The sequence below is a fragment of the Protopterus annectens genome, chromosome 17.part0 (genome assembly GCF_019279795.1).
Source record: "Protopterus annectens isolate FY-2018-M chromosome 17.part0, PAN1.0, whole genome shotgun sequence".
Lineage (NCBI taxonomy): Eukaryota > Metazoa > Chordata > Ceratodontiformes > Protopteridae > Protopterus > Protopterus annectens.
This window is the reverse complement of record NC_056751.1, coordinates 37100624-37124569: the sequence shown is the minus strand read 5'-3', so window position 1 is coordinate 37124569 and position 23946 is coordinate 37100624. Positions and strand designations below refer to the sequence as shown.

The following is a 23946-nucleotide window of genomic DNA, read 5'->3' as shown; positions in this document are numbered from 1 at the left end:
CTGGGCCCTCTACTGGTTGGAATCTGTTTCTCTGAAGTCCAGGCAAAAGTAGATAGCCTGTGGCTTGCCAAGTCTCCAGATGACTGTAAACTGGACACAGTCATAGAGTCCCCAATGATGTCAACATATTACTTAAGGGACTGACAGAGACGAATGACTGGTGCCAAAGCTACGGACTAAAACTAAATGTAAAAAAAAATGCCTAATTTTCCCCTTTGACAAAGAAGTAGCCCCAGCTAATTATGATACAGATAGTACCCCTCTAAGCTCAAAACTAGTGGTGCGAGACTTGAGAACTCAGGTTGATAACAATCTAAACTTTGATCACCATGTGTCCATAGTGGTAGAGAAAGACTTCTACACTGAACATCTCAGAAATAACAGCATTGCATCCAAGACCAAGGAGGTCATAACTTCACTGTACTCTACCCTTATCAGACCACTAATCGAGTACAATGCTCCCTTCTGTATGCACCTCACCAAACACCTGCACCAGCTGGAGAGACCACAGAGATTTCTAACCAAGAGAATCCTGGACCTCTAAAACCACAAATTTGCAACTCCCCCAACATTGTCTACCCTTTTTGTTCTCCTCCTTTATATTTTTTTGTAACACAGTGAAATCTAAAATTTATTCTCATGTCTGACCTTATTTAGTGTCTGCTATTTGTAAAGATTTGCCAGAAGGCTCCTCCAAAAATATTTGAGTAACTGGCAAAATAATGATGAATGTGTTATTTAATTAAATATGTGCTAGCCTACATTTCAACCTCTTAACACAAGAATTGGGGATGAGCCAAATCAGATGCGCTTCGAGACTCAAAAACAGGGACAGGTTTTAAATATTGCTTTTTATCCTTAATATGTTTACATAATAGGTTTTGTATTAGCATCCATTTTTCCGAATGTTATGAATTTTGACACTCAGACGCCCAAATCGCTGAATGTGCTGATTGAAATTATGATGCAAACCCTCTTTAATGAAATGCACTGGCATACTTCTCAGCTTCATAACATAAAGGCATAGCATAAGAAACAAGCCAAAGCAAGTGAGTGACAAAGGTCCAACAACAAAGAGACTTCCAGCCTTGCTGGCCATACCTAGAGAGTAGTTCCCATAGCCAGTTTGCATTAGCATTTGCTTTTCTAGGAATGATATGAACCCTGAAACTCAAAAAAACAAACAGTGCTGATCGAGGAGCTGACCAACCTAATTATGCAAACCCTCTTTAGATACACCAGAATACTTAACTTCTTAGTGCAGAACTCATGACAAGCCAAACCTATTGAGCAAAAAGATCTAATCAGGAACAGAGTTCAAATCTTGATTTATGTTTTTAAAATGATGTTGGCATAATAGGTTTTGCATTGGCATTCAGTTTCTGGATGATATGAACTGAGTAGCTTGGATGTCTGACATTATTTAGTGACCACAGTCCACAATGATTTACCAGAAAATGCTGCATTTTATGAGGAACACACCACCAACAAAAAGCAAAATCAGGCACATTCAGAGAAATCAGGTACATTAAAATGCAACCTATGCAAACTAGGAAAAAGCAGACTACCTTACAGCCGTAGACTTCAACAATACTGGCAGCTCCCCTCGCATATGCTTGACCCACTAACTCAGTCTGCCGTCTAAATTCATGCTGCAGTGGTGCACACACCACTTTACATCTCTCTGCACTCTCATCCTGTTTGTGTGACTCCTCTTAAAACACATTTTGCACTGGCTAACCCTTACCCAGTGCACCCACTTTTGTTCCTAGCTGCAATTCCATATGCATCTGAAATCCCATATGCTGGTCTAGTTAGCTTGCCTTTCCATTCCAAGTTTGTGTACTCCTGGTATCTCTCACAGTGGTCTTAGTGGCATGCTTTACCTCCTGATAGCTCTCATGGCATCCCTCATCACAACCTTCGTAGCAAATCCCTCAATTTGCTCTTAGTGTTGTCTCTGGTAGAGTTTTTCCATTTCCATAGCTGTCTCTCTCCTATTATCCTAGAGCCCACCTTAACAGCTGTATCATTGTAACCCTACTCCCCTTCCTCTCTTCTCCTCCTCCTTCATCTCTGTCCTCCTCTCCCTTTTGCAGAACTTGCTGTTTTCATTTAGACAATCATGGCTGGTCTCAGGGTTTGAACAGATACAAGCAGAGTAGAGCTATATGGTACAGTGCACTAGAGTCCAGCTCCCCAGAACAGAAATACAGCCTGGTATGTAGTTCACCTGGTAACCCTAATAGATCTGAGTAGAGTTATAGGACAGTGGAAGGGCACAGCTTTCCAGAAGGGCAGTTCTTGCTACCCAGTTCATCTTTGTCCTTTCTCTAGAACCCTTAATAGATCTGGTTATTATCCTTCAGTTTGTTTTGTTGTTCCCACATATAATCACTTGGCCCAGTAAAAATTCTGTACCCTGCTAGCTAACAGGACACTTCTTTACTGTCTGACCTTTCTCTCACTTCAAGCAACATGCACTCCACTGAACACCTTTGGCATGTTGCCTTGCCCTAGTGGCAGGCATTAAAAATCATAAAGCTGATCTCAGAGGCCTTTTGAAATGTGTAACTTACATCATAGAAAAAACAACATAAAGCGTAGAATTTTAAAGAACAAACACAATTTGATTAGTAATGTAGATCTCCCAGTGGACTTTCACGCAACTGTTCACAGACAAGAATATAGCACTACTGTTGAACCAAAAATACACTGATTTCTAGTACTGCTCTTATATACTTAGAAATTTGCTAGAGATGGGTTCATTTGTGTGCATCTTCTGACGAATATGAAAGTCTAAAACTAAAATGCTTGGCATTACTAACTAAAATAATTAAAGATTTGTTAGAAAACTACATTGATGTAAGATGAACGCCCAGTCCAGAAACTTGGTAGGTTTTGGTACAACATTTGCAGTGCCATTTTCTGAATATCTGAACTCAAGTTTTAGATGGGGCTGAAAGGACCAGTTCTCCTCTTAGCAATGATTTCCACCCTCAGGTACACTCTAATGTGTTTGATGTAAGGAGGAGGTGTTTGATGTAAGAAGGAGAAATTTGTTGAATAATTCTTCAGCGGCTCTTGACTACTGTTGCAGACAATACTTCTCTTACGAGTTTGTCCATTTATAATACTATGAAGAGTCCTCAGAGATGTAACATTTCTGTGAGACAAATATAAGATGGAGTCTGGGAAAGCAGACGTATGTCTGTTTCTGTACATGGCAGGTGCCACCCTGCACAAGAAGGGGAGAAAAAAATGCAAACTATGGAATTGTGATAACCGGTGCCCCTGATTATTGCAGGAAAGCTGTAAACCGATTATTGAAATGGTACCACTCTTTCCATCAAGCATTCATTTTTACTGCAAAATTGTTTGCAGTGTGGGGAAAAAGAAATTGCAAACAACATTATTTTTTGCAAAGTGAGGATGGAAAACAAACTAAAAACAAAATGATCGTAAAATAGTCAACATGAACATGCACATTGCAACGTATTATGTTATAAAACAGTGTGCCAGAGTAAAGTCCCTGTTGTTAGGCTGTCACTGAGTTACTGATGCTCTGAGGAAGTCTGATAGCAGAATAAACTCTCCTTGCAATGCTGAGAAAGCAAAGAAGTTCCTGTACTCCCAGAGATAAACTGGCCCAAATACAAGGAGAAAGGCTCACAGCATGTGTGATATCATATTGTGTTGTAGAAGATATGAAACATTGCCACCATGATGTCAGTTTGGAGGCAGGAATTGAAAAGAAAACTACGGATTCTTAGATCTTAGTAGGCATTTTGATGTTGTCTTTTGGGAGGCAGAAGCTCTACTTTGAAGACTGTGGGAACTATTTGGAAAAGGTGTAAGCTTTACAGTACGCTAATCATATGTACTAGGTGCTAAGAACAGTTTGATTTACACAATGTATATGGTGCATTACTTTTTTAGAAACATCATTGGATAATAAAGACAAAATGTGGAAAGTGTTGAACTGATTTGATTATTAGGGCATTGTTCTAATTTAATCAAAGAAGTTATCACTCACAACTTAAAATCTAGGTTGGTGCAAGTGCAGCCCCTTGCATCAGCCTGCGGGTGCCCATGTTATCTTGGGGTAAATTTTAAGCTGTTAACTCATCCAGGAGATTTTCAGAGTTACAGGTTGTGATATACAAAAACCTTTTCACAGTGTTCCACAAAGATAGGATGAGCCTGATGGGCAACTGTCCTGTCAAGTGAAAGGTAGTTTCAGTATTTTTTTCTTAATCAGATCATTTGAGTGCATCTTTCCCAATAAAGAAAATAAAGGGATGAGATTACTCTACTTTGTTGATGTCTACAGTCAGGTTGGATATTATGTGAACAGAATCGGGTGTTTTTTGGAAAAAAATAGTCAATTGTATTGTTTATCATAGAGAAGTATGGTAGAACAACAACAAAGCAAACAGTTTTTAAAAAGATGTCTCGGTATATTTTGTTCTGTTAAAGAAGGCATGAGAAAACTTTGCTAATGCACGTTAGAGCCCATTATGGCAGAGCAGCTACCACATCAGCATCTTTTTTCGAGAATGGCTATAGTTGTAGCATTTGCAGTGCTATTACATGATTCATCAGTCACACAATTTTTTTTTCAATAATAAATCTTTATTGTTTTATCGTTTTCAATACAAATTCCAAACAAATACAAGACTGAAAATAAAAACCAACTAATGTATCTAGCAATAACACCATAACATATATACAATATTTACATGAATGCTTCCACCTGCAACACAAGTTTATACAAAAAGATATAAAAATAATTGAGATTAGTTCAAGTATTACACAATTTGTTGTTACAAAGTTCTCTTACAGAGTATTAATAACTCATAATAGATTTAGGTTTAAAATATTACGCTAATATGATATTAAACACTTGTTCCCATATTTTCGGGTTATTGATATTTTTATTGTGTTGATGTAGAAGTAATTTGTGGGCTAATATATGTCTCATAGCTAGAATTTTAAAGTTATCCCATGACGTTTGGGATGGGTTTAACCAATTAGTAGCTATATATAGTTTCATTAATAAGAAGATATTAATAATTATGATACTTTGTGATCTAGAAAGTTCTTTTGGAGGGATATGCAAAATCATAAATTTCCATGAAAGTGTTGTACTTTGATAACCCATCTTTTGAAGTTGTATTTTTAAAGAGTTCAGTCACACAATTTTTAAATGTAAGATCAACGCCCAGTCCAGAAACATGGTAGGTTTTGGTACAAATTTGCAGTGCCATTTTCTGAATATCTGAACTCAAGTTTTAGATGGGGCTGAAAGGACCAGTTCTCCTCTTAGCAATGATTTCCACCCTCAGGTACACTCTAATGTAGGTGTTTGATGTAAGGAGGAGAAATTTGTTGAATAATTCTTCAGAGGCTCTTGACTACTGTTGCAGACAATACTTCTCTTATGAGTTTGTCCATTTATAATACTATGAAGAGTCCTCAGAGATGTGACATTTGTGTGAGACACAGCATAATGATAAATCTTCAAGACAGAAACCTACAGTGATATTGATACACTTCCACCTTCACCATGGGGATTTCACATTTACCTTTATGGGGGAGATGCACAAAGCAAACATCGCTGACGTGTCAGTGCAAGGAAGGCATTAGTTTGCTTTTAGTGGGATCACCGATTGCTAGAAAAATCAGTCTGGGTGACCATTAACATCAGTGAACAGAACCACAGTTACATATATACTCCTTGTATACTGATTGATGTGAAAGCAGTCAGCATTTAAGATTTTTTTTAATGATGTCAAACATCAGTATCAACCACTTGACAGAAAAGAAGTTATGAATGAATACTGGTTGGAGGAAACTACAGCCTTCACACTTCACTGAGCAACGAAGAGTTTATTTTGTGAAACAGAAGGATTGGTCAGCATTATATTCTAACAGCTATTAGCATACTGGCACAAAAATGGAGAACTGAAAAATAAAAAAAACATGAGCAGGTATAAAACTGTGTTGTAGCTCACAAGCATTGTATTTCTGCATTTTTGCAACATGCAGACTGTTAGTGACTAGACTATTAAACCTCCATGTTGCAAAAACTGAATTACAAGCTCTTTTTTAATTGACAAGAAATAAAATAAAAGTAAGAAAAATTGATCACACTTGTATATATCTCTATTGTAACCTAAATTGTCAAATTGTATATTGCCAGCTGGATGCCTTCTGCTTAAGTTCATTGCTTGAATCTCCTTCAGATGTTGCCTTTTGTGTCTTCTAAGTTAGTTTTCTATTGTCACTGCAGGTTTTTGGCAGTCGTTCCGTCTTTGACTGATAGTTCAGAGTCTGTCTCTGGGCAACGCCCCAACACCAGTGTAGAGCAAGGGTAGGTATATAAAGATTTACACTTATTTTTTTCCTTTTGCAAATAAATAAAAACATCAAAAAATTCAAGTTGTAAAGTGTTCTGTTGCATTTTGTATTACATATGCACAATAGGTTGTAATGCCTCCACTGCTGTGCTGCACTTTCCTTAGTCATTCTTCTATACTTGGACATGCTTTAAATAAAAATGTTTCTAAAATAATATTTTCCCAGTTTGACCTCACAGAAAATTTGGTTTATTTTACTCTCCATGATGTATTGTCTGCATAAGGACAGTGAGGGTACCTCCATAGGCCTTAATGGATGTATCATAGAGCATAAGGCCCTGTCCATTAATGTCTATGGACACACTACCAATACTGTCTGTGTGATGATGTTTCTGTTGGTTGCAGTAGAATGTAATTCCCATTTTTTCCCATTTTAAATGGGTTTGAGATGTCACATCAGTATCTGTCAATGTGACCAAATCATAGGGGTATGCAAAGCTTTTTATTAAAAAAAAAAAAAACCTGTGTAACGTTGATATGATGGTTTGTTAAATGCATCCTGGCACCTAAGTTACAAGGTGCCATGATGTACACATGAAATGCAATGTGGAAGGCACCATTAAAGTTAGAAAGCAATCAAACATCTCACTTTAATACTACTGCATTTGATATATTGTCTTAGAAGTATCTACCGGTGAATGTTGAAAACAAAATCAGTGCAGTTTTAGTCAGGACAGATATTTTGTAGAGGCATTCTTGACTTCATGTTTACACCACTATTGTTGTGTATGAATGTGTGTTTGTGCTTTTGTGTGTTGGCAAGGTGCAGCCACAGCCTTTCCCATAGTTCATACTCAGAATACAACTTGCATTTCTAATCACTTTATTCTAACCTGTTATTCTCAAGCCTCAAAAAGTTCTCTACTTTACCTGACATTCTTATTCAGGACCTAAATGGTAATATTCTAAAGGTAGAAGAGCAAGGATACTTGGGACTTAACTTACATGGCAGTTGGTACAGAGGTTTAAGGCTGTGAGCTGCAGTTCCTGTGGTACAGGGTTTAATTCTGCTGTGTGACTGAGAAAATGACTTAACCAGACAGTGCTTGGGGGTAACTGGGAATATGGGCAAAGGTTTCTCAGTAGACCCCTGTACTTAAGCCTAGTAATGGCATATGAACTTCTTTTACTGAAGTCCTGAAATCGTTTGGACTCTTGTGGCTTACTTACCTTGATTGGTAAGCACTTTATGGTTATATCTTAAAACAAAATGAAATCAAGCTACTGAATATCTCTACACCAGAAGAGTAAGCTACAATATTTCACTAGATAAATCCAGGGGTAGCCCATGCTATAGACTGCAGGACTGCATCCCCCCAGCTGTAAAAGAAGAAAGAAAATAAAATCAAAAAACAAACGAAGAAAGAAAAGAAAAGGAAAAAACGCAAGTCCCGGACCTTTGCGCATGCATGCTTGCGGCGTTTCCTGATATCCGGACTGCTGTTGAACCAATCCGGAGCATGCACACAGAATCCGGACTGCTGCTGAGACAGTCCAGATAAGGAAGACAGCATTCAAAAGCAGAGAGCCCAGAAGTTTGTGCAGTTGCAACTGCATAGACTGGAAAGGGATCAGACTTCAACGTCTGCAGGCTGGGTAGCAGCTTGCTCTCATAGGAAGGGGAAGGACGTCTCGTGGGCTTTTTAGTGGAGGAAAGGATGAGCAATTGAAGGATTTAGGGCAGAGCTGCAATGAATGGCGACTCAGGTTTTGTGTGTGTGTGTGTGTGTGTGTGTGTGTGTGTGTGTGTGTGTGTGTGTGTGTGTGTGTGTGTGTGTGTGTAAGTGTAAGTAATGTCCCAGTTAAATATACCTGCTGTCTATACTCAAACCTTGTACCTTTGGAGGAGGTAGCAAGAGCTTGGATTGCCTACCCACCACCACTTGTAAACTTTTTGCCTCATATTTTAGTTCTTGTGAACTTTGTGGTTTTCTGGAATTAGAATTCACTAAATAATGACAGACATTTCAATTTTAGACTTCATCTTCTTCAGAAAGTACATGGTAACACAAAACCTTTTATTGTAGTAATTTTCTGTTTACAAGATCAGTATTTGAAATTTGTTTCTATTTTTGGGGCTGTATTCTCCCATTATTGGCTTTGTCCAGTTTTTTTGTGCTAAGAGGTTGAGAGCTATGGTGAGAACTGAATTCACTGAATATGTTTGGGAGCTGTATTCCCCCATTATTGGCTTTGTCTAGGTGTTTTCTGCTAAGAGGTTGAGAGCTATGGTGAGAACTGAATTCACTAAATGATAGACATTTAAGTTTCAGTCTACCTGTCTTTCGAGAAACAGCTGATTTGACATGGTGGTATGTTGCTGTGACTGTAGTGTACAGGGTCCTGGGTTCAAGACTTGGCAGTTAAATTCATGGTGGTAACACAGGATTTTATTCTAGCAACTTTCCAAGATTATACAAGCAATGTTTAAAATGTTTCCCTAGTTTTGGGGCTTTTGTCCCCCCCCCCCAAATAAATGTTGGCTTTTTCCAGATTTCTTGTGCTTCAAAGTTGACAGATACAGTTGTGTTGAGTGGATTCTACAAAGAGCTGAGAGCTAGAACAGAAGTTTAGTCCTGCTTATGCTGAGTCTGTTTGCATTGTTAATAGCAAAACAGGTAGTGTACTTGCTTTTGATGCAGAAGTCTGTGGTTCTACTCCCACAGTATAGAGATGCATTGTTGATACTGTACTGTGTTGTACTTTTAAAGGGGGTGGATGCTGCAGTCTTGAGAATGTCCTCTTTGATGGAGATACCTAGTAACGATGAACCTGTTATCAGTCTGCCATTCATTCCCTATTGCAATATAACTAGCGCATTTTTTTTTTTTAATGTAACATAGGCAATATATTCATCAAGGGCAACATGCACTAGGATGAAACAATGAAATATAAAGTTGTTTGCTAGCAGCAACCTCTTCATTAGTTACATATCTCTTTAATGTGGAATTATTTAGATGACTTTTACTTCTCCAGAGATTATGCATATTTACTGATACTGGTGGATTTTAGAAGTTTGAGTAGACTTTTGATTCAAAGATGGCTGCCATTCTGTAAACACTGCTGACCTGCAGCTCTAGAATAAACCTGATAAAAATCTGTAACCTGAGTCGATACCAAGAGGTTTGAACATCAAATTAAAGACAAAAAAGATGCATCTGCACTTAATCTATAATCAGGAAAAAAAGTGGGGGGAAAAGTATTTATCCATCAGGATTCCAAGTGATTAGCTAGCTCTGAAGAGAGAAATAAACAAAGGACTGTGTGCATTATTCATTTTACCTTTCTGCTTGGGGAAAGGAAAATGTCACAAGAAGGAAAAAGCATGGAAACAACTACTACCAAAACAAAGCTGTCGGAATTACAGTCACCAGTAAAGGATGGGAGTGCGAAAAAACAAAGAATTACTAGACAACAGGAACAACAGAAGCCAGAGACTAGATCTAAAACTGATCAGCCACTGAACATGGAAGATATCAAACATGCTTTGTTACCTATACAAGAAGCTTTAAAGGACTTGACTACTCAAATACAAACTTTTGGAGTTTCATGTAATCAGCTGCTTCAGAGAATGGACAAAACCGAGGCTAGAATTTCTGAAACGGAGGACAAAATAGACTTGCTGGAGAAGAAAACAAAGGTATATGATGTAGATTTACAAGCCATACAAAGCAAACTTACTGATTTAGAAGCAAGGTCTAGGAGAAACAACATTATTATTAGAGGGATCCCTGAAAACATTCAGTATGCCGAGCTAATACCAACTATAACACAAATACTTGAAATTCTGTTAAATGATGCTGAGGGGGGTGAAACAAATTGTTATCGAAAGGGCACACAGAGCACTGAGAGAGGTACAAGCTTCTAATATGCCTAGACCTGTATATGCTAAGATATTGAACTTTCAAGATGTTAGCAAAATACTTTTTACTGCAAAAAAGAATGGGGGCTTTGTTATGTGGAAAAATAATAAAATATCTCTGGCTCAGGATTTACCATTACAAGTAAGGCAAGCTAGGCAGTCTTTATCTGCATACTGTAAATTTCTGATTGACAAGCAAATTAAATTCCAGATGAAATACCCTAATGTGCTTACATTTATGGTGGATGGGATTAAATACTCTGTTTCTACTAAAATCGAGGCAAAGAGAGTGTTTCTGAAGGTTTTTAAAGTTTTACCTGCATCAGAGGGCTGAAAGAAACTTCCGTTGAGACTGGCATGCTCCTGAGGTCAGATCCAGTATGTACTATACTTTGAGGCTTAGGTAATCCTTTGTTCCCTGCTTAAGTCGTTTAGGCCTCTGTAAAAGCAATAAAACTGTTTGTTTGCGATAATCCGAGGGTCTGCTGGCCGTGTTCCGAACTTTTATGACCTCTATGAACTATTTTCGTCGAGTGGTAAACAGGAAATCCCTTGAATGCAGCTAGAGTGTGGATTTCGATGTAACACTTCCTGTGGTCTGGCTGTGAAAGTGGTCCCCCGTCACGAGTATTATTGACGGTTTCCTGGCTTGAGAAGCTGAAAAGAACTGACAAAATGTGTTAATGTTTTGTTTAACAAGTAAATAACATTAGAATGTGTACGTGAAGCACATAATAACATATGTTTTTCCTGTTTCTTTTTCCTTATGCTTATAGTTTTGAACCAAATCATATTTTTACACTATATGCAGTGGGTGCAAGGTTTAGCACTGTATACATGAATATAAATAGGCAAATAGTGGCTATTGGGTGGTGTTAATCAGACAACTAATGTTAGTATAGTTGGGAACTAAAGCATGCAACTGCAAAACTCTGATAATTAGTAGTTGCAGGCACTGTGTATGGTACAGAATTATAATGTGGGATGCATTTAAGTTTTTTTTGTTTTTTTTCTTTATTTTTCTCTCTCAATAAAAGTGGTATATAAATAATGATTGTAACAAAAGAGGTATTTGGGGTAGGAATAAGTAGCTAGTCAATATATTAAAATTTTTCTTTAAATGGTAATAATACCTTACAATGGAGATTTGCTTAATTAATAGTTGGAACAAAAGCTGTAGAGCAATAGCAGTGTTTGTTAGGGAATGTTTAGTTTAGACTTTGTAGTAGCTAAGTTAGAATATATAGGTTGTAAGTTTAGGAAATGTTTTAAGTTTTATTACATGAAGCTTTTAAATATGTTTGTGTTCTTAACCTTGTTCATGTTTTCTCACATACAAGACCTATATAAGTCCTGGTCCAGGGGTAAAGTGGGTAAGCACTGGTTTGGGACAGGATGTAGGAAATGCTTCCAGATTATGTTTAGTATGCAGTTAGTACATATCAATTGGACAGTTTCCCTCTTATACTATTATTGGAGACGTAGACCTGTGAATGTGGGCGTTAGACTCATGGAACGTTAAAGGGCTCCAGAACCTGAAGAAGAGGAAGCTGTTGCTACACATATTGCTACAGGACAAAGCACTGTTTGCATTTTTACAAGAAACACACTTGTTGAATGATCAGTGGGATAATATTAGGAAAAAGAACTGGATCAGAGCGGTAGTGACATCAGAAGGTAAGACAAACAGTGCTGGAGTAGCTATAATTATTAAAACTCAATACAAAGACAAGATTTTAGACTCTAAAGTGGATCAAAATGGGCAATGGTGTTATGTTATTTTATCGGATAATGCATTTGATAAACCTCTTTTACTTTTAAATATATATGCACCATGTAATGACCAACAAAGTTTCATAACATCATTATATCCAATCTTAACACAATATGATGGTTATTATTTTATTGTGGGTGGGGACTGGAATACTTATCAAAATCCAAAGTTGGATAGGTCTTTTCCACAAAGAGCATTTAATAAGCAGGCCGGGATAGCATTAAATGACTTCAAGGAAGATTTTCAATTATATGACCCCTTTCGTTATGCACATAATATTAATAATGCAAATAAGTATACCTTCTATTCACCACGCCACAAAATGTGGTCTAGAATAGATTTTTTCTTGATATCTAAAGCATTAATGAATTTGGAACCAGTAGTGGTTATACATACTCGTTATCTATCAGATCACTCAAAAATTTCGTTAACTTTTTCTAAAGATTTAAAAGATACAAGAATGCATAGAGGTTACAATTTGTCACTTAATCCAAATATTTTAAATAAAAAGGATATAATAGATGGAATTGTAAAATATCTGAAAGGCTTAACAGATAGGATGAAGCTTCAGAAACATACTCCTGATATTGAATGTCTAGCAGTTAAATCTCAAATTAGAGGATTTATTTTGCAAAAAGCCTCATATTATAAGAAAATGCAAAACAATGACCACCTCTAATGTCCATCTTAATTTGTTTTAACACTATAAATCTAAAGCTATACCCATTACAAGTCTTACTGTGTTTAAAAAGTGCATTGGTTTCTTTTGTGGTATTAATGTCATTAGACATGCCATTAATTCTATTTTCAGACTTCTTTTTTCTTCATTATATAAAAAATTATTCAAAAACTAGAAACAAAAGTGAAGCTATTTGGTAAAGAACTGATTCAGAATTTTAATGCTCAAACAGAAAAGAAAATGTTGAAATGTCAAAGGGATCTCTTCTTGCTGCATAATAGTAGATTAACACTTCAGGAGCATAGGTGTTTAGTGAAATATGCCAATAATGTTCAAATACCTCAAAAGCATTGGCAAGGATTATAAATCAATCGAAAACAACTGTACATATTTCGGAAATACAGTGTAATGACACAGTGTATTCTAAAACTGAGGATATTATTGATATTTTTGAAAAAATCTATACCAAGGTATATGAGGGTCAAATTGATAGGTCTATACATAAACAGAATAAAAGATTTTTGCAAAAAATTAACTTTCCAAAATTAGAAGAGAGTCTGCAAGGTGATCTGATTAAACCTATATCTCCAGAAGAAATAGTATATGTAATTCAACATATGAAAGTACATAAGTCAACAGGTCCTGATGGTTTGACAGTTGAATTTTATAAAGAGTTTGCTGATAGTTTTGGTAAAATATTGTCTCATGTATTTAACTATATAATCAGAAATAAAATTAGCGATCCTCACTTAATGCCTTAATGCGTCAAAAACAATCTTTATACATAAAGCTAATTCAGACCCCCAAAGCCCGGACAATTACAGGCCAATAGCATTAATAAATGTGGATATGAAATTTCTAACTTCCATTATAGCATGTAGGTTAAAAAAGATTATGATACATTTAATTTCTAAGGAACAGGCTGGATTTATGGCAACTAGACAAACTAGTGATAACACATTTACACTACATAATATGATGATGTATGCTAAACAAAACAACTCTAATATTTATGCCCTTATAATAGATGCTCAGAAAGCATTTGATAGAGTGGATATAAACTTTTTGTTTGATGTGTTACCTTATTTCAACATGCCCCAGGAATTTATTTAGATACTACAAATATTATATAGTAATCCGTATACTACGTTATATATTAATAGGAGTTATTCAAAGAATACAGATTAAAAATGGTACACTGCAGGGTTGCCCTTTGTCCCCCTTATTGTTTAACCTTTATTTGGAACCTCTATTTTTATATATTAAGCAAAATTTGTATCATAATGCACCAATACTTTATAGGAATAAATTATTAATGTTGGCATTTGCTGATGATCTTATTATTTATTGTACAACCCCAATTTCTGATAGTGAAAAGATATTAAATGTTATAAACGAATTTTCAGAAGTCTCTAATTACAAAATTAATTTGGAGAAAACTAGTATCTTCCCGTTAAGAACCCCTAAACCTTTTTCATTAATGTCCCTGGTGGGGAAGATAACATGTAAAGAAACTATCAAATATTTGGGTATTAGCTTCTCTACGGATAATAAGGATTTTTATAGTAATAATATTAAACGAGTATGGGAACAAATAGTAGCTGATTGTGGCAGATGGAGGAATTTAAGACTACCGGTATTGGCAAAAGTATCAATAGTGAAAATGAATATATTACCACGAATGTTGTATATTTTTAGGTTCATAGGTTCATAGGTTGGTACTAGGCTATCAGCCCTAGGGCCTATACAAGCCTAGCCATAACAATTCCCTGGCTATTTCTTCCCACATTATTTACTTTCCTGGACCCCTGTCTAGCAGGGCGACTGACGTGATCCCTGGGGTGAATTTCCTTTCTCCCATCCAATCGTCAAGGTTCCTCTTGAAGAGGTCCAAAGAGGCACTCTGCTTGACATGTATGGGCAATCTATTCCAGAGTCTGGGGAGTCTCTGGGTCAGGAACCTATCCCTCCAGCATATTTTGTTTATTGTGATGACAAGGTTTAGATCCCTGGAGCGTGTAGCTCTGAGGGATTGGGATTACTTTGTGTAGCATGTCCAACAGCTCTGGGTTTGACATGGCCTTGTATGTTAAGCAGAAATTGCCTCTGAGTAGACGATATGCGACAGAGTATAGCTGGAGTTTTTTAAGGCGGTCAGCGTAGGGCATCTGCTTTAGGCCTGTGATTCTTTTAGTGAGATATTTCTGAGGCCTTTCCAGTTGTTGCAGATGTCTTGAGAGGTACATACCAAATGGGGCATTGTATTCTATAATGGGTCTAATGAGGGATGAGTACAGTGGGACAATGACCTCCTTTTTTCTGGATGAAAAGCCCTTCGTGATGAGGTGTGCCACATAGAAGGATTTCCTGACTGTTGTGGCTATGTGGTTATCGAAGGTGAGACCACTGTCCACCTGTGTCCCTAAGTCTCTTATCACACTTTCTGTGTTTAGTGTACTGCCACCTATATGGTAATTCATGGATACATGTTTTTTCCCAAAGGGGATAACAATACATTTCTTGGCATTGAGCCTGAGCCCATGGCTCTGGCACCAAGCATCTGTTTCTGTAAGGCCCTTTTGTAGAGTATCCACATCATTTGGGGATTCAATAATGGCTCCCAGTTTGCAGTCATCTGCAAACTTTGTTAGCCAGAGTCCCTTAGTGTTGACCTGTACTTCAGAGAAGTAGATGCCAAACAAGAGCGGCCCCAGGACTGAACCCTGAGGTACTCCACTTGTCACTTGTCTGGAGCTGGATTTGGAGTCGGCTACTTTTACAGTGTGGGTTCTATCAGTAAGCCATTTAGCAATCCATTGGGTGACATAGGGATTAATGCCCAACTTAGTAAGTTTATCTATGATTCCAGAGGTCTGCTCAAGTATCACTTTCAAAGACAGTTTTTAAACAAATTCATAAAGATCTAGCTAAATTTATTTGGGACCCAAAGAAAACTAGAATATCGTATGAGAAATTAATGACCCCGAAGAGTAGAAGAGGACTTGAGTTACCGAATTTTGAAGTATACTATTTAATTGTGAACGCCAATAGGAGTTTAAGAATTGCTAATTACGATGTAACTAGTACAAAATGGATACCAACTTGGGTGGTCTTGAATTACAAGCATATTCTAGATCGGAATATAAATCCTAAAGCATTACCCTTTTTGGGTAAAAATAGTTTGATAAAGTATGGGATTATGGACCACTTAAAAACATATGTGTTATCTTTGCAAAATTTATTCCAATCAGTAGACCTGTTGCAATATATGATTGTTTTTCAACCTTTCCATAGGAATCCCAATTTTAAACTAAATAATCAGTTGATTGATCTTAGTAAATTCCCATTAATAGTTAATTTGACTCTGATTGATGTTTTTAATAAATTTAATTTATCGGCTTCACAAGTTAGACAGGAATTGAACCTACCTAAGAGTTATATTGTTATAATGAGACAAATCAGAGAACTTGCTCTGAGTCATTTTGAAAACTTTAAACCTGTAGCCGGAATTGTGGATAAATGCTCTGAATTGTGGCAGGCTCTCCAACAGGAGGTCAAATTTATAACAAGAACAAATAAATTAATTAAAGATTTAAAATTCCAGGATAAAATTCTGTTGTCAGGGTATTGGGTAAACAAAATGACAGTAGCAGATAATCAGGCATTAAAAGCAATTGATTTAACAATAAAATCGGTCTCTTTTCAAAAGTTGATGTATACGCAGTTGATGATTTGGAATAATGCTTATTATACACGTCTTAGGTTACATAAATTCAATCCTAGGAATTCTCCAACTTGTCCATATTGCACAAATCAAACAGCGGATCTTCTTCATATGTTCTGGAGCTGCAAGTGTATATATAAACTTTGGAACTCTCTTAAAACACAACTACAAAAGATGGGTTATCAAAGTTCAACGTTATCATGGGAATTTATGATTCTACATATTCCTCCAAGAGAGCTCTCTGGATCACAAACTATAATATGTATGAATATTTTTTTGCTGATGAAGTTGTATATAGCTACAAATTGGTTAGAACCAGACAAGACATCATGGGATAATTTTAAGCTTGTGGCTATAAAGCATATATTAGCACATAAATTACTCCTGAAACAAAGTAACAAAAATATTAATAACCCGAAAATATGGGAAAAGGTTTTTAATATTATATTAGCATAATACTGTTATTAGGAATATATTAAAGTTTGGATGTATATGTGGAGGAAATAATGTTTTGGAACCGTGTATGATATGTATGGACGCAAAGTACTTCTACAAATGTTTTGGCTGTGTTTTTTTTTTCCCTGGTGTTTTCTTTTTTGGAATAATGACGATTTTCATATGGAAGCATTTTGTGTAGATATTGTATATAGTTTTGATAGTAATAGTTGTGAATTATGTGTGTGATTTTTATTGTAAATGGAAAATATATATCAATAAAAATTTATTATGGGAAAAAAAAGGAGTTTGAGTAGACTTTTATGATGGAAATGTTCTGAACTGGGCAGTTTTGTCATTATTGGTGCATGCATTTTATTTCATTGTTTACTGTAAAATATTCAGAATAATTTAAAACACAGTCTAACAACTGTACTGTATTATAATTTAATGCAACCAGGAAGGTGTGTCAAAGAACACATGTACGTTTCCTGTGCAAGGGGTCTATGATTTGAAAACAGCCCAGAATTAATCTTTATCTGCCACTGGCCCAATGTATTTTCTTTGAATGTGAGTTTCAGTGCTGTTTCAATGAATGTGAGTTTCAAAGGCAGAGAAGTTTTAACGCTAAATCTATTTTCATTGCGAAATTGCATTGCTTTGTTTAGCAGATGTCTATTAGTGTTTGTGCTGTAAAATGTAAAATAAAACTTTTAAATGAAATCCAAATCATTGTAGAAGTAAAGCAGTATGCACATTACAGTGTTTATGGTAAATGGGGCGAAATAGCAAAGTGATGGGACATTGGAATAGCTGCAGTGGGGAGGCCCCATTCGACCATGATTTTGTGAGGGGGGAAGGGCAGCAAACTCAGACAGCCCCGTCTGAACTATACCTCTTAACTGTCCAGATTTTTGCAGAATGAATAGATTTTTGCTTTGTTCCTCACAAAATGTGTGGTTTGCTGGCAAATAATTTACAAATGAAGTCACTAAATAATGACAGACATTGAGTTTCAGACTTTATACTTTTCAGAAAAATGCATGCTAAAGCAAGACCTGTTCTGTCAACTAAGTTTATACAAGAGCAATTTTTAGTACTGTTTGCATGTTCCCCTAATATGTTTGGCCTTGTTGAGATTTCCCACGTTAAGAGGTATGCGCAAATAAATCACTTTATAGAATTAGGTATATCTAAACCTTTGAACTGTACCCGATTTTGGCTCAAAATGTTGCTGTCCTCCTAATAATCTCGCCGCAAAATGGCAAATTTGGAAGAAAACGTGGAGTGTTTACAATTAATAAATAATTGTAATGATCAGAATTGTAGATTAATTTTAATTTCAGAAGTGCATGTAGATTCTCTTATTTTGTCAGCTGCTCAAGTCAACAGTACTAATATTAAAATGTGTCCCTTCTTTGACAGGTTCCCAACTGTATTGTGTGGCCATTTTATATTTTTGCATCACATTTTTGGTCCATTTTTCATAAAATTGTGGTTTCCTGGCAAATTAGTGACAAATCATTAAAGACTGAAGTTAGAAAATAATGACAGTCATTTGAGTTTCAGATTTCATACCCTTCAGAAAATTCATACTAATGCAAGCCCTACTATTCTATTACCTTTCTAAGTTTATAAGAACAATATTTTAAAATTGTCCTTATTTTTGGGCCTTTGTCCCTCTTCTGTTTATGGATTTGTCCAGATTTCTTGCTCTGAGGCTGAGAGATATGACAAATGTGTCAGGGGGGCTATCACAGTCAGCCAGAGACATTTCAAATTGTGACATACTTGTTGCACCCCCACTCCCCCATGTAGTGACTCTGGATGTGTCCAAGCAAGGCAAGGAGCAGTTATGTAGTATAAGTGTGCAGAGTATCCCCCCATCCAAGGTAGACACAATTACTACAGTGGCTTTTCATCTGTCCTTGATTTTGCAGAATGTTCTGGTTTTCTGTCATATTTTTATACTGTTGATTTATGCTTCTTCTTATTCAGAAAATGCATGTTGTTGCAGTGCCTGTTGCTGGTTAAGTAGCAATGCTTCTGTGACCATCAGGTAAGCTTGTCTGAGACTGTAGGATGAAATTAAGCTTTAATAAGCATACTGTTAAAAAATTACCAACATTGAAAGCCTTTTTTGTTGTTGCCATGCAGAGAATATTTACATAACTAGATAGCGTATAACTTAGGTATTGAAATACATATGACAGTATTTGTAATAAAGGACAGGATTACAGTATTTTCAGAAGCTCATTGCATTTGTTGGAGACTTGCAGTCATCTTTGCAAGCTTTACCTGTAAACTAAACAGAATGCTAATCTATTATGTGTGATCCATAACCTGTGCAGTAATATTTTAAGCACTTTATGTTGAGCTTAATTCTTGTTTGCTGTTCATTTTTGACTTAGATCATGTTTTCCCCGTGAAACAAGTAGATAGTTGTTATCAGGCAGCAGGTCTTTTTTGGATAAGAAACATTTTTACAAGTGGGGGTATCACAGACATTGCTACTTTCAGTATGTTACTTGGTACTTTTATAAAGTTGAATACAAATTGTAATTAGAACTGCAGTGCAAGGAGAAGTGGTTTGACTTGAATGTTGCTTGTTTTTTTATCCTTGATTTTTCCATGCCTCACAGCCTTTTCATTTCCATCTAGATATTAAGTAAGCTGTAATATAGCCAATGCATTGAAATATTTTTTTCTTCTGCAATTCATTTTGTCTTCATTGGACTCATAATGACGGTTTGGCACCCAGGGCAATGCATTTAGTTAAAGTCCCAGTTTTTAGCATAGTTTCACCCCTTTCTAGTTGGCCACACCGCTTCCCATTGGCCTGACCTATTCAGCTGTCTCCTGCAGCCCCCCTTTGATTTGAAGTCACCAGCCGCCACTGCATTAATCTCTGGCTTCTTACAATTAAACTTTCTGTTGAATTATCTGTAAGTAAATTGCTTTACTCTTTAGTTAAATCAGTTTTGTGAAAGCTAGCTAAGTACACCTCAGCAGTTAAAAAAAGCTTCATTGGGAGTGTAGTTTGTGCATTAGCACTGAACAGCATTTTACCTTCTCCAAGGATGATGCCTCATTATGAACAAAAGATGATTGACTTTAATAATTGGCTTAGTTTTTGGTGTCATTCAAAGGGGTATAATATTTGTCAGGCTAGGAGGATATGATTGAAAGACCACACTGTTTCATCAGAGGTGGTCTGCACTCTGTCCCTTCTAGGCTTTCGAATATTGGCTAAAAAGTTATCCACCTTCATAGTGCATTTTTTAAGCATTGTCAACCTGATTAACTATCCAGCATAGATAAACCTACCCAGAATAATATAAAGGTGTTGGTGTACAATGCCAAGAGTCTAAACAAAAAAAAATCCACTCTCTACAAGCTCTCCTCACCCTGGAGATTGCAGACATCTGAGTAGTTACCTGTTCCTCCCCCCTGCACCACCTCCCACCTTAGTTAAAAAAAAAAAAAAACTTCCCGTAACAGTACCACTACACAAAATACACACAGATGAACTAAAAAACACGCACACTACCAAAACACCATGTATCCCCGTACTTAACCACAAACCTAGCCCTAAAATATATACCCTTGCATGCAAACACATAACATCTGTCTCCTGTCCTAATCTCGACCCTAACCCTAACACACAAATGCTGTCACTCCTTACCAAACCCCACTTACCTGTCCTGTATCAATGAGACATACCTTTAAGATGTCCAAATTTTTACTATATGAATGTTCAACGATATCTACAGCCCGTTGTGCTTGTCAACCAAATATACGTTTGGCAAAATACACTTGTATATATGTTTATGTATCTATAGGTTCATAGGTTCATACTAGGCTATCTGCCCTAGGGCATTTATAAGCCTAGCCAGAGTGTGTGTGGCTTTCACCACCCCTTAGGATGAGAATACTATACCCATTAGTTTGCTGTGCCTCTGTCCAGCAGTGACACAGAGATGATTCCCTGGGTAAACCCTACGATCTCCCATCCACTTAAGATTTCTCTTGAACAGAGTCAGTGAGGGGCTCTGCCTCACATGGACTGGGATTCTGTTCCATAGTGTAGGGAGTCTCTAGTTGATGAATCTGTCCCTCCAGCACATCCTATTTATATCCGTGTTGAGGTTTAAGTCTCTTGCTCTCGTGGCTCTGGTGGATTTGGATTTTTGAGGTGGAGCATGTCCATTAATTCGGGTTGGACATGGCCTTGTATGTCAGGCACAGATCACCTCTGAGCAGACAGTATGCGACTGAATAGAGCTGGAGTTTCTTTAGTCGGGCAGCGTATGACATATGTTTGAGCCCCTTTATCCTTTTGGTGAGGAACTTTTGGGGTCTTTCCAACTGCTGCAGGTGTCGGGTAAGGTACATTCAATGGGGCGTTGTACTCAATCATTGGTCTGATAAGTGAAGAGTACAGGGTACAATGACCTCTCCTGATCTGGATGTGAATCCCTTCATGATCAGGTGGGCAATGTAGAAGGTCTTCCTAACCACTTTGGCAATGTTAGTGTCAAAAGAGAGGTTACTGTCAACTTGGGTCCCCAGGTCCCTGATAACTTCTTCCGTGTTTAATGGATTACCACCTATGTGGTAATTAGGGGTTACCTTGTTTTCCCAAAGGGTATGACTATACATTTTTGGCATTTAGCTTAAGGCCATGGCTCTGGCACCAGTTATCCATTTCTATGAGACCTCTCTGGAGGATGTCTGTGTCTGATGGAGTGTCAATTATGGTGCCCAGTTTGCAGTCATCTGCAAATTTTATCAGCCACAATCCCCCTATGTTTGCCTGCACTTCAGAAAAATAAATGCCGAACAAGAGGGGGCCCAGGACTGAGCCCTGTGGGACACCGCTCGTGACCGGCTTAGAGTCTGACATGGCACCAGCAACTCTAACCCTATGTATCGATCTATATATATCTGTATCTCTCTCTTTAGATAGAGATATATATATATATATATATATATATATATATAGATATAGATATAGATATATATATATATATATATAGATGTATAGATATATATATAGCTGTGATAGCAGGATGCACTATGAGAAACATGAACACGTTGCTTTTTCCTGCCACTGTGAGATTAGTTTGGATGTGAACTCTATGTCATCTAACACAGTTACACAACACTCCCTCAACAAACCATTATGAGTAGATGGGCATCTTTAAATTCTCTCCCGTATTGTCCTCTGTGGGCCTTATTGACAGAAGAAATGAATAATGGGGACTTCATTAATGAGAATGCTAATGATCATCTACCGGATCAATTGCCTAGTAAGAACCTATAAACTTCACATCTGTTGAGCTAGCTGAAATAGTAGAGATGTTTGTTGCTTATCTAGATGCTCACCTTCTAGCATTTTGCTTCCTGAGTCATTGCCACGACATTTAGAGACTGGGTGGTTTTATCTTTCCCTGATTCAAGACTCTTAATGTGTTCTTTTTCATTAACTCAGTCGATTTAGAAAGTTTTCTTTAAAGCTAAGCAAGGTGAAGCAGACTTAATTCTTATAGCTTGGCCAAGACAGCAATGTCTCTGCTTATTGATGAAAGTCACTACTAAACAATTTAGGCAACTTCCTTTGCACTAGAAATGATTGACTTGGCAACAGGGAAGAATAATCAATTCCGACCTCAAGGGTCTCAGCCTTTCAGCTTGGGGGATTGGATATTATTTGTTAATAATAATTTTTCTTCAGAATTATGGAACACTGGAGGAAAAGCAAAAGACCATGTACTACAGAGTAATATATTAAGTAGGAATTGTAACTTGGGCAGTTTCTCAAGGCCTAGACCATTTTCATTGTCAAGGTTCAAAAGTGTTAAATTATTTCTTTAATATTTTTATATTTTTTTCAGCTGTGCTTTTCGTCAGTAGCAAATCCTTCGGTTAAGCCTTCACTTAACTTGTTCAAACTTAAAATACCATTTTTGTACATTTCCATTTCACAACGATGGCATCCAGACCATTTTTTGTGTCTGGTTTCTTTAAATAAGCAACTTACTAGCTAATAATAGGCTGTATTATAAAGTACAAGAAGTTATTAAAAAAATACACTACTATTGTTAATCTGCTGTGTGCTGCACAAGAGAAATGAATTACCATTCATCTCATATTATTCATATTTTCATATTTGTGTTCATATTTTCATAACTGAGAACCCTGGATGTTATTGGGGGTATGGTGTGATATGCTGTATGGGAGACAGGGAAATTCATTGTAAGTGTCCATTTATATCACACTGTACCTGAGATATTGCTAGCTGTTTGTTAGTGATTATGAAAATAAACAGTATTTCCATATGTGCATAATACTTCAAAAACCAAGCGACTTCCAAACTGTTGCATGACATCAGGTGAAACCTTGTATGTTGTTGAAGAAACAGTTAGTGGTGTTTGCTCTGAAGTTGCACAACTTAAGTGATATTAAGAGTTATTTATATTGCTAATTATGTGACTAAGCATATGTTTTCATATTTCTGTAAATATCTCAATAAACATGCACTCATAATGTAATTTATAGTTGTCATATGAAAGTTTATGTCTGGGTAACAAAAATGTTTGAACGGTATATGTCTAGGTTGTACAGTTGCCAAGATATGAGAATTTGTTGGTGAAAGTTTAGCAAAAAATATAATTTAGGGTTTGTGTGCATTATAATATAATATTTATGAAAAGACTGTGAATGCACTATTATCATTATAAAGAATACTTACTGATAACATTGCTGTTTATGCAGTTTTAATAGCTTCTGCTGTTCACAGAATCTTTACATTTATATATCTTGTGCTTTTTTAAGTTTATTTTTCAGAAAATGCTCAGAAATGCAAGCTGTGTAGACTGCTAGAGGTGTGACATTCCACACCACATAGGTGTTAATGAGTTAAAGGAAGGATCATGTAGTTAAAGCCAACAGAAATATAGATTTCAGTATCTTGTTATTCGAGTTTTACATCTCTCTGAATCAGCCAGTTACGTTAACTTTAAATGTATTGGATAGAAATTGATTTTA

The 23946-nt window shown here is 36.6% G+C and overlaps 1 protein-coding gene across 1 annotated transcript in view; it reads left to right on the top strand.

The window, feature by feature from the left end:
* The window catches only part of WDFY3 (WD repeat and FYVE domain containing 3), a 5086165-nt gene that overhangs the window by 4389118 nt on the left and 673101 nt on the right, over window positions 1-23946 (top strand). Inside the window, exon 48 of the mRNA XM_044059488.1 lies at window positions 6296-6376. Coding sequence (XP_043915423.1) covers window positions 6296-6376 — 81 coding nt within the window. The remainder of the gene's footprint in view (window positions 1-6295; window positions 6377-23946) is intronic.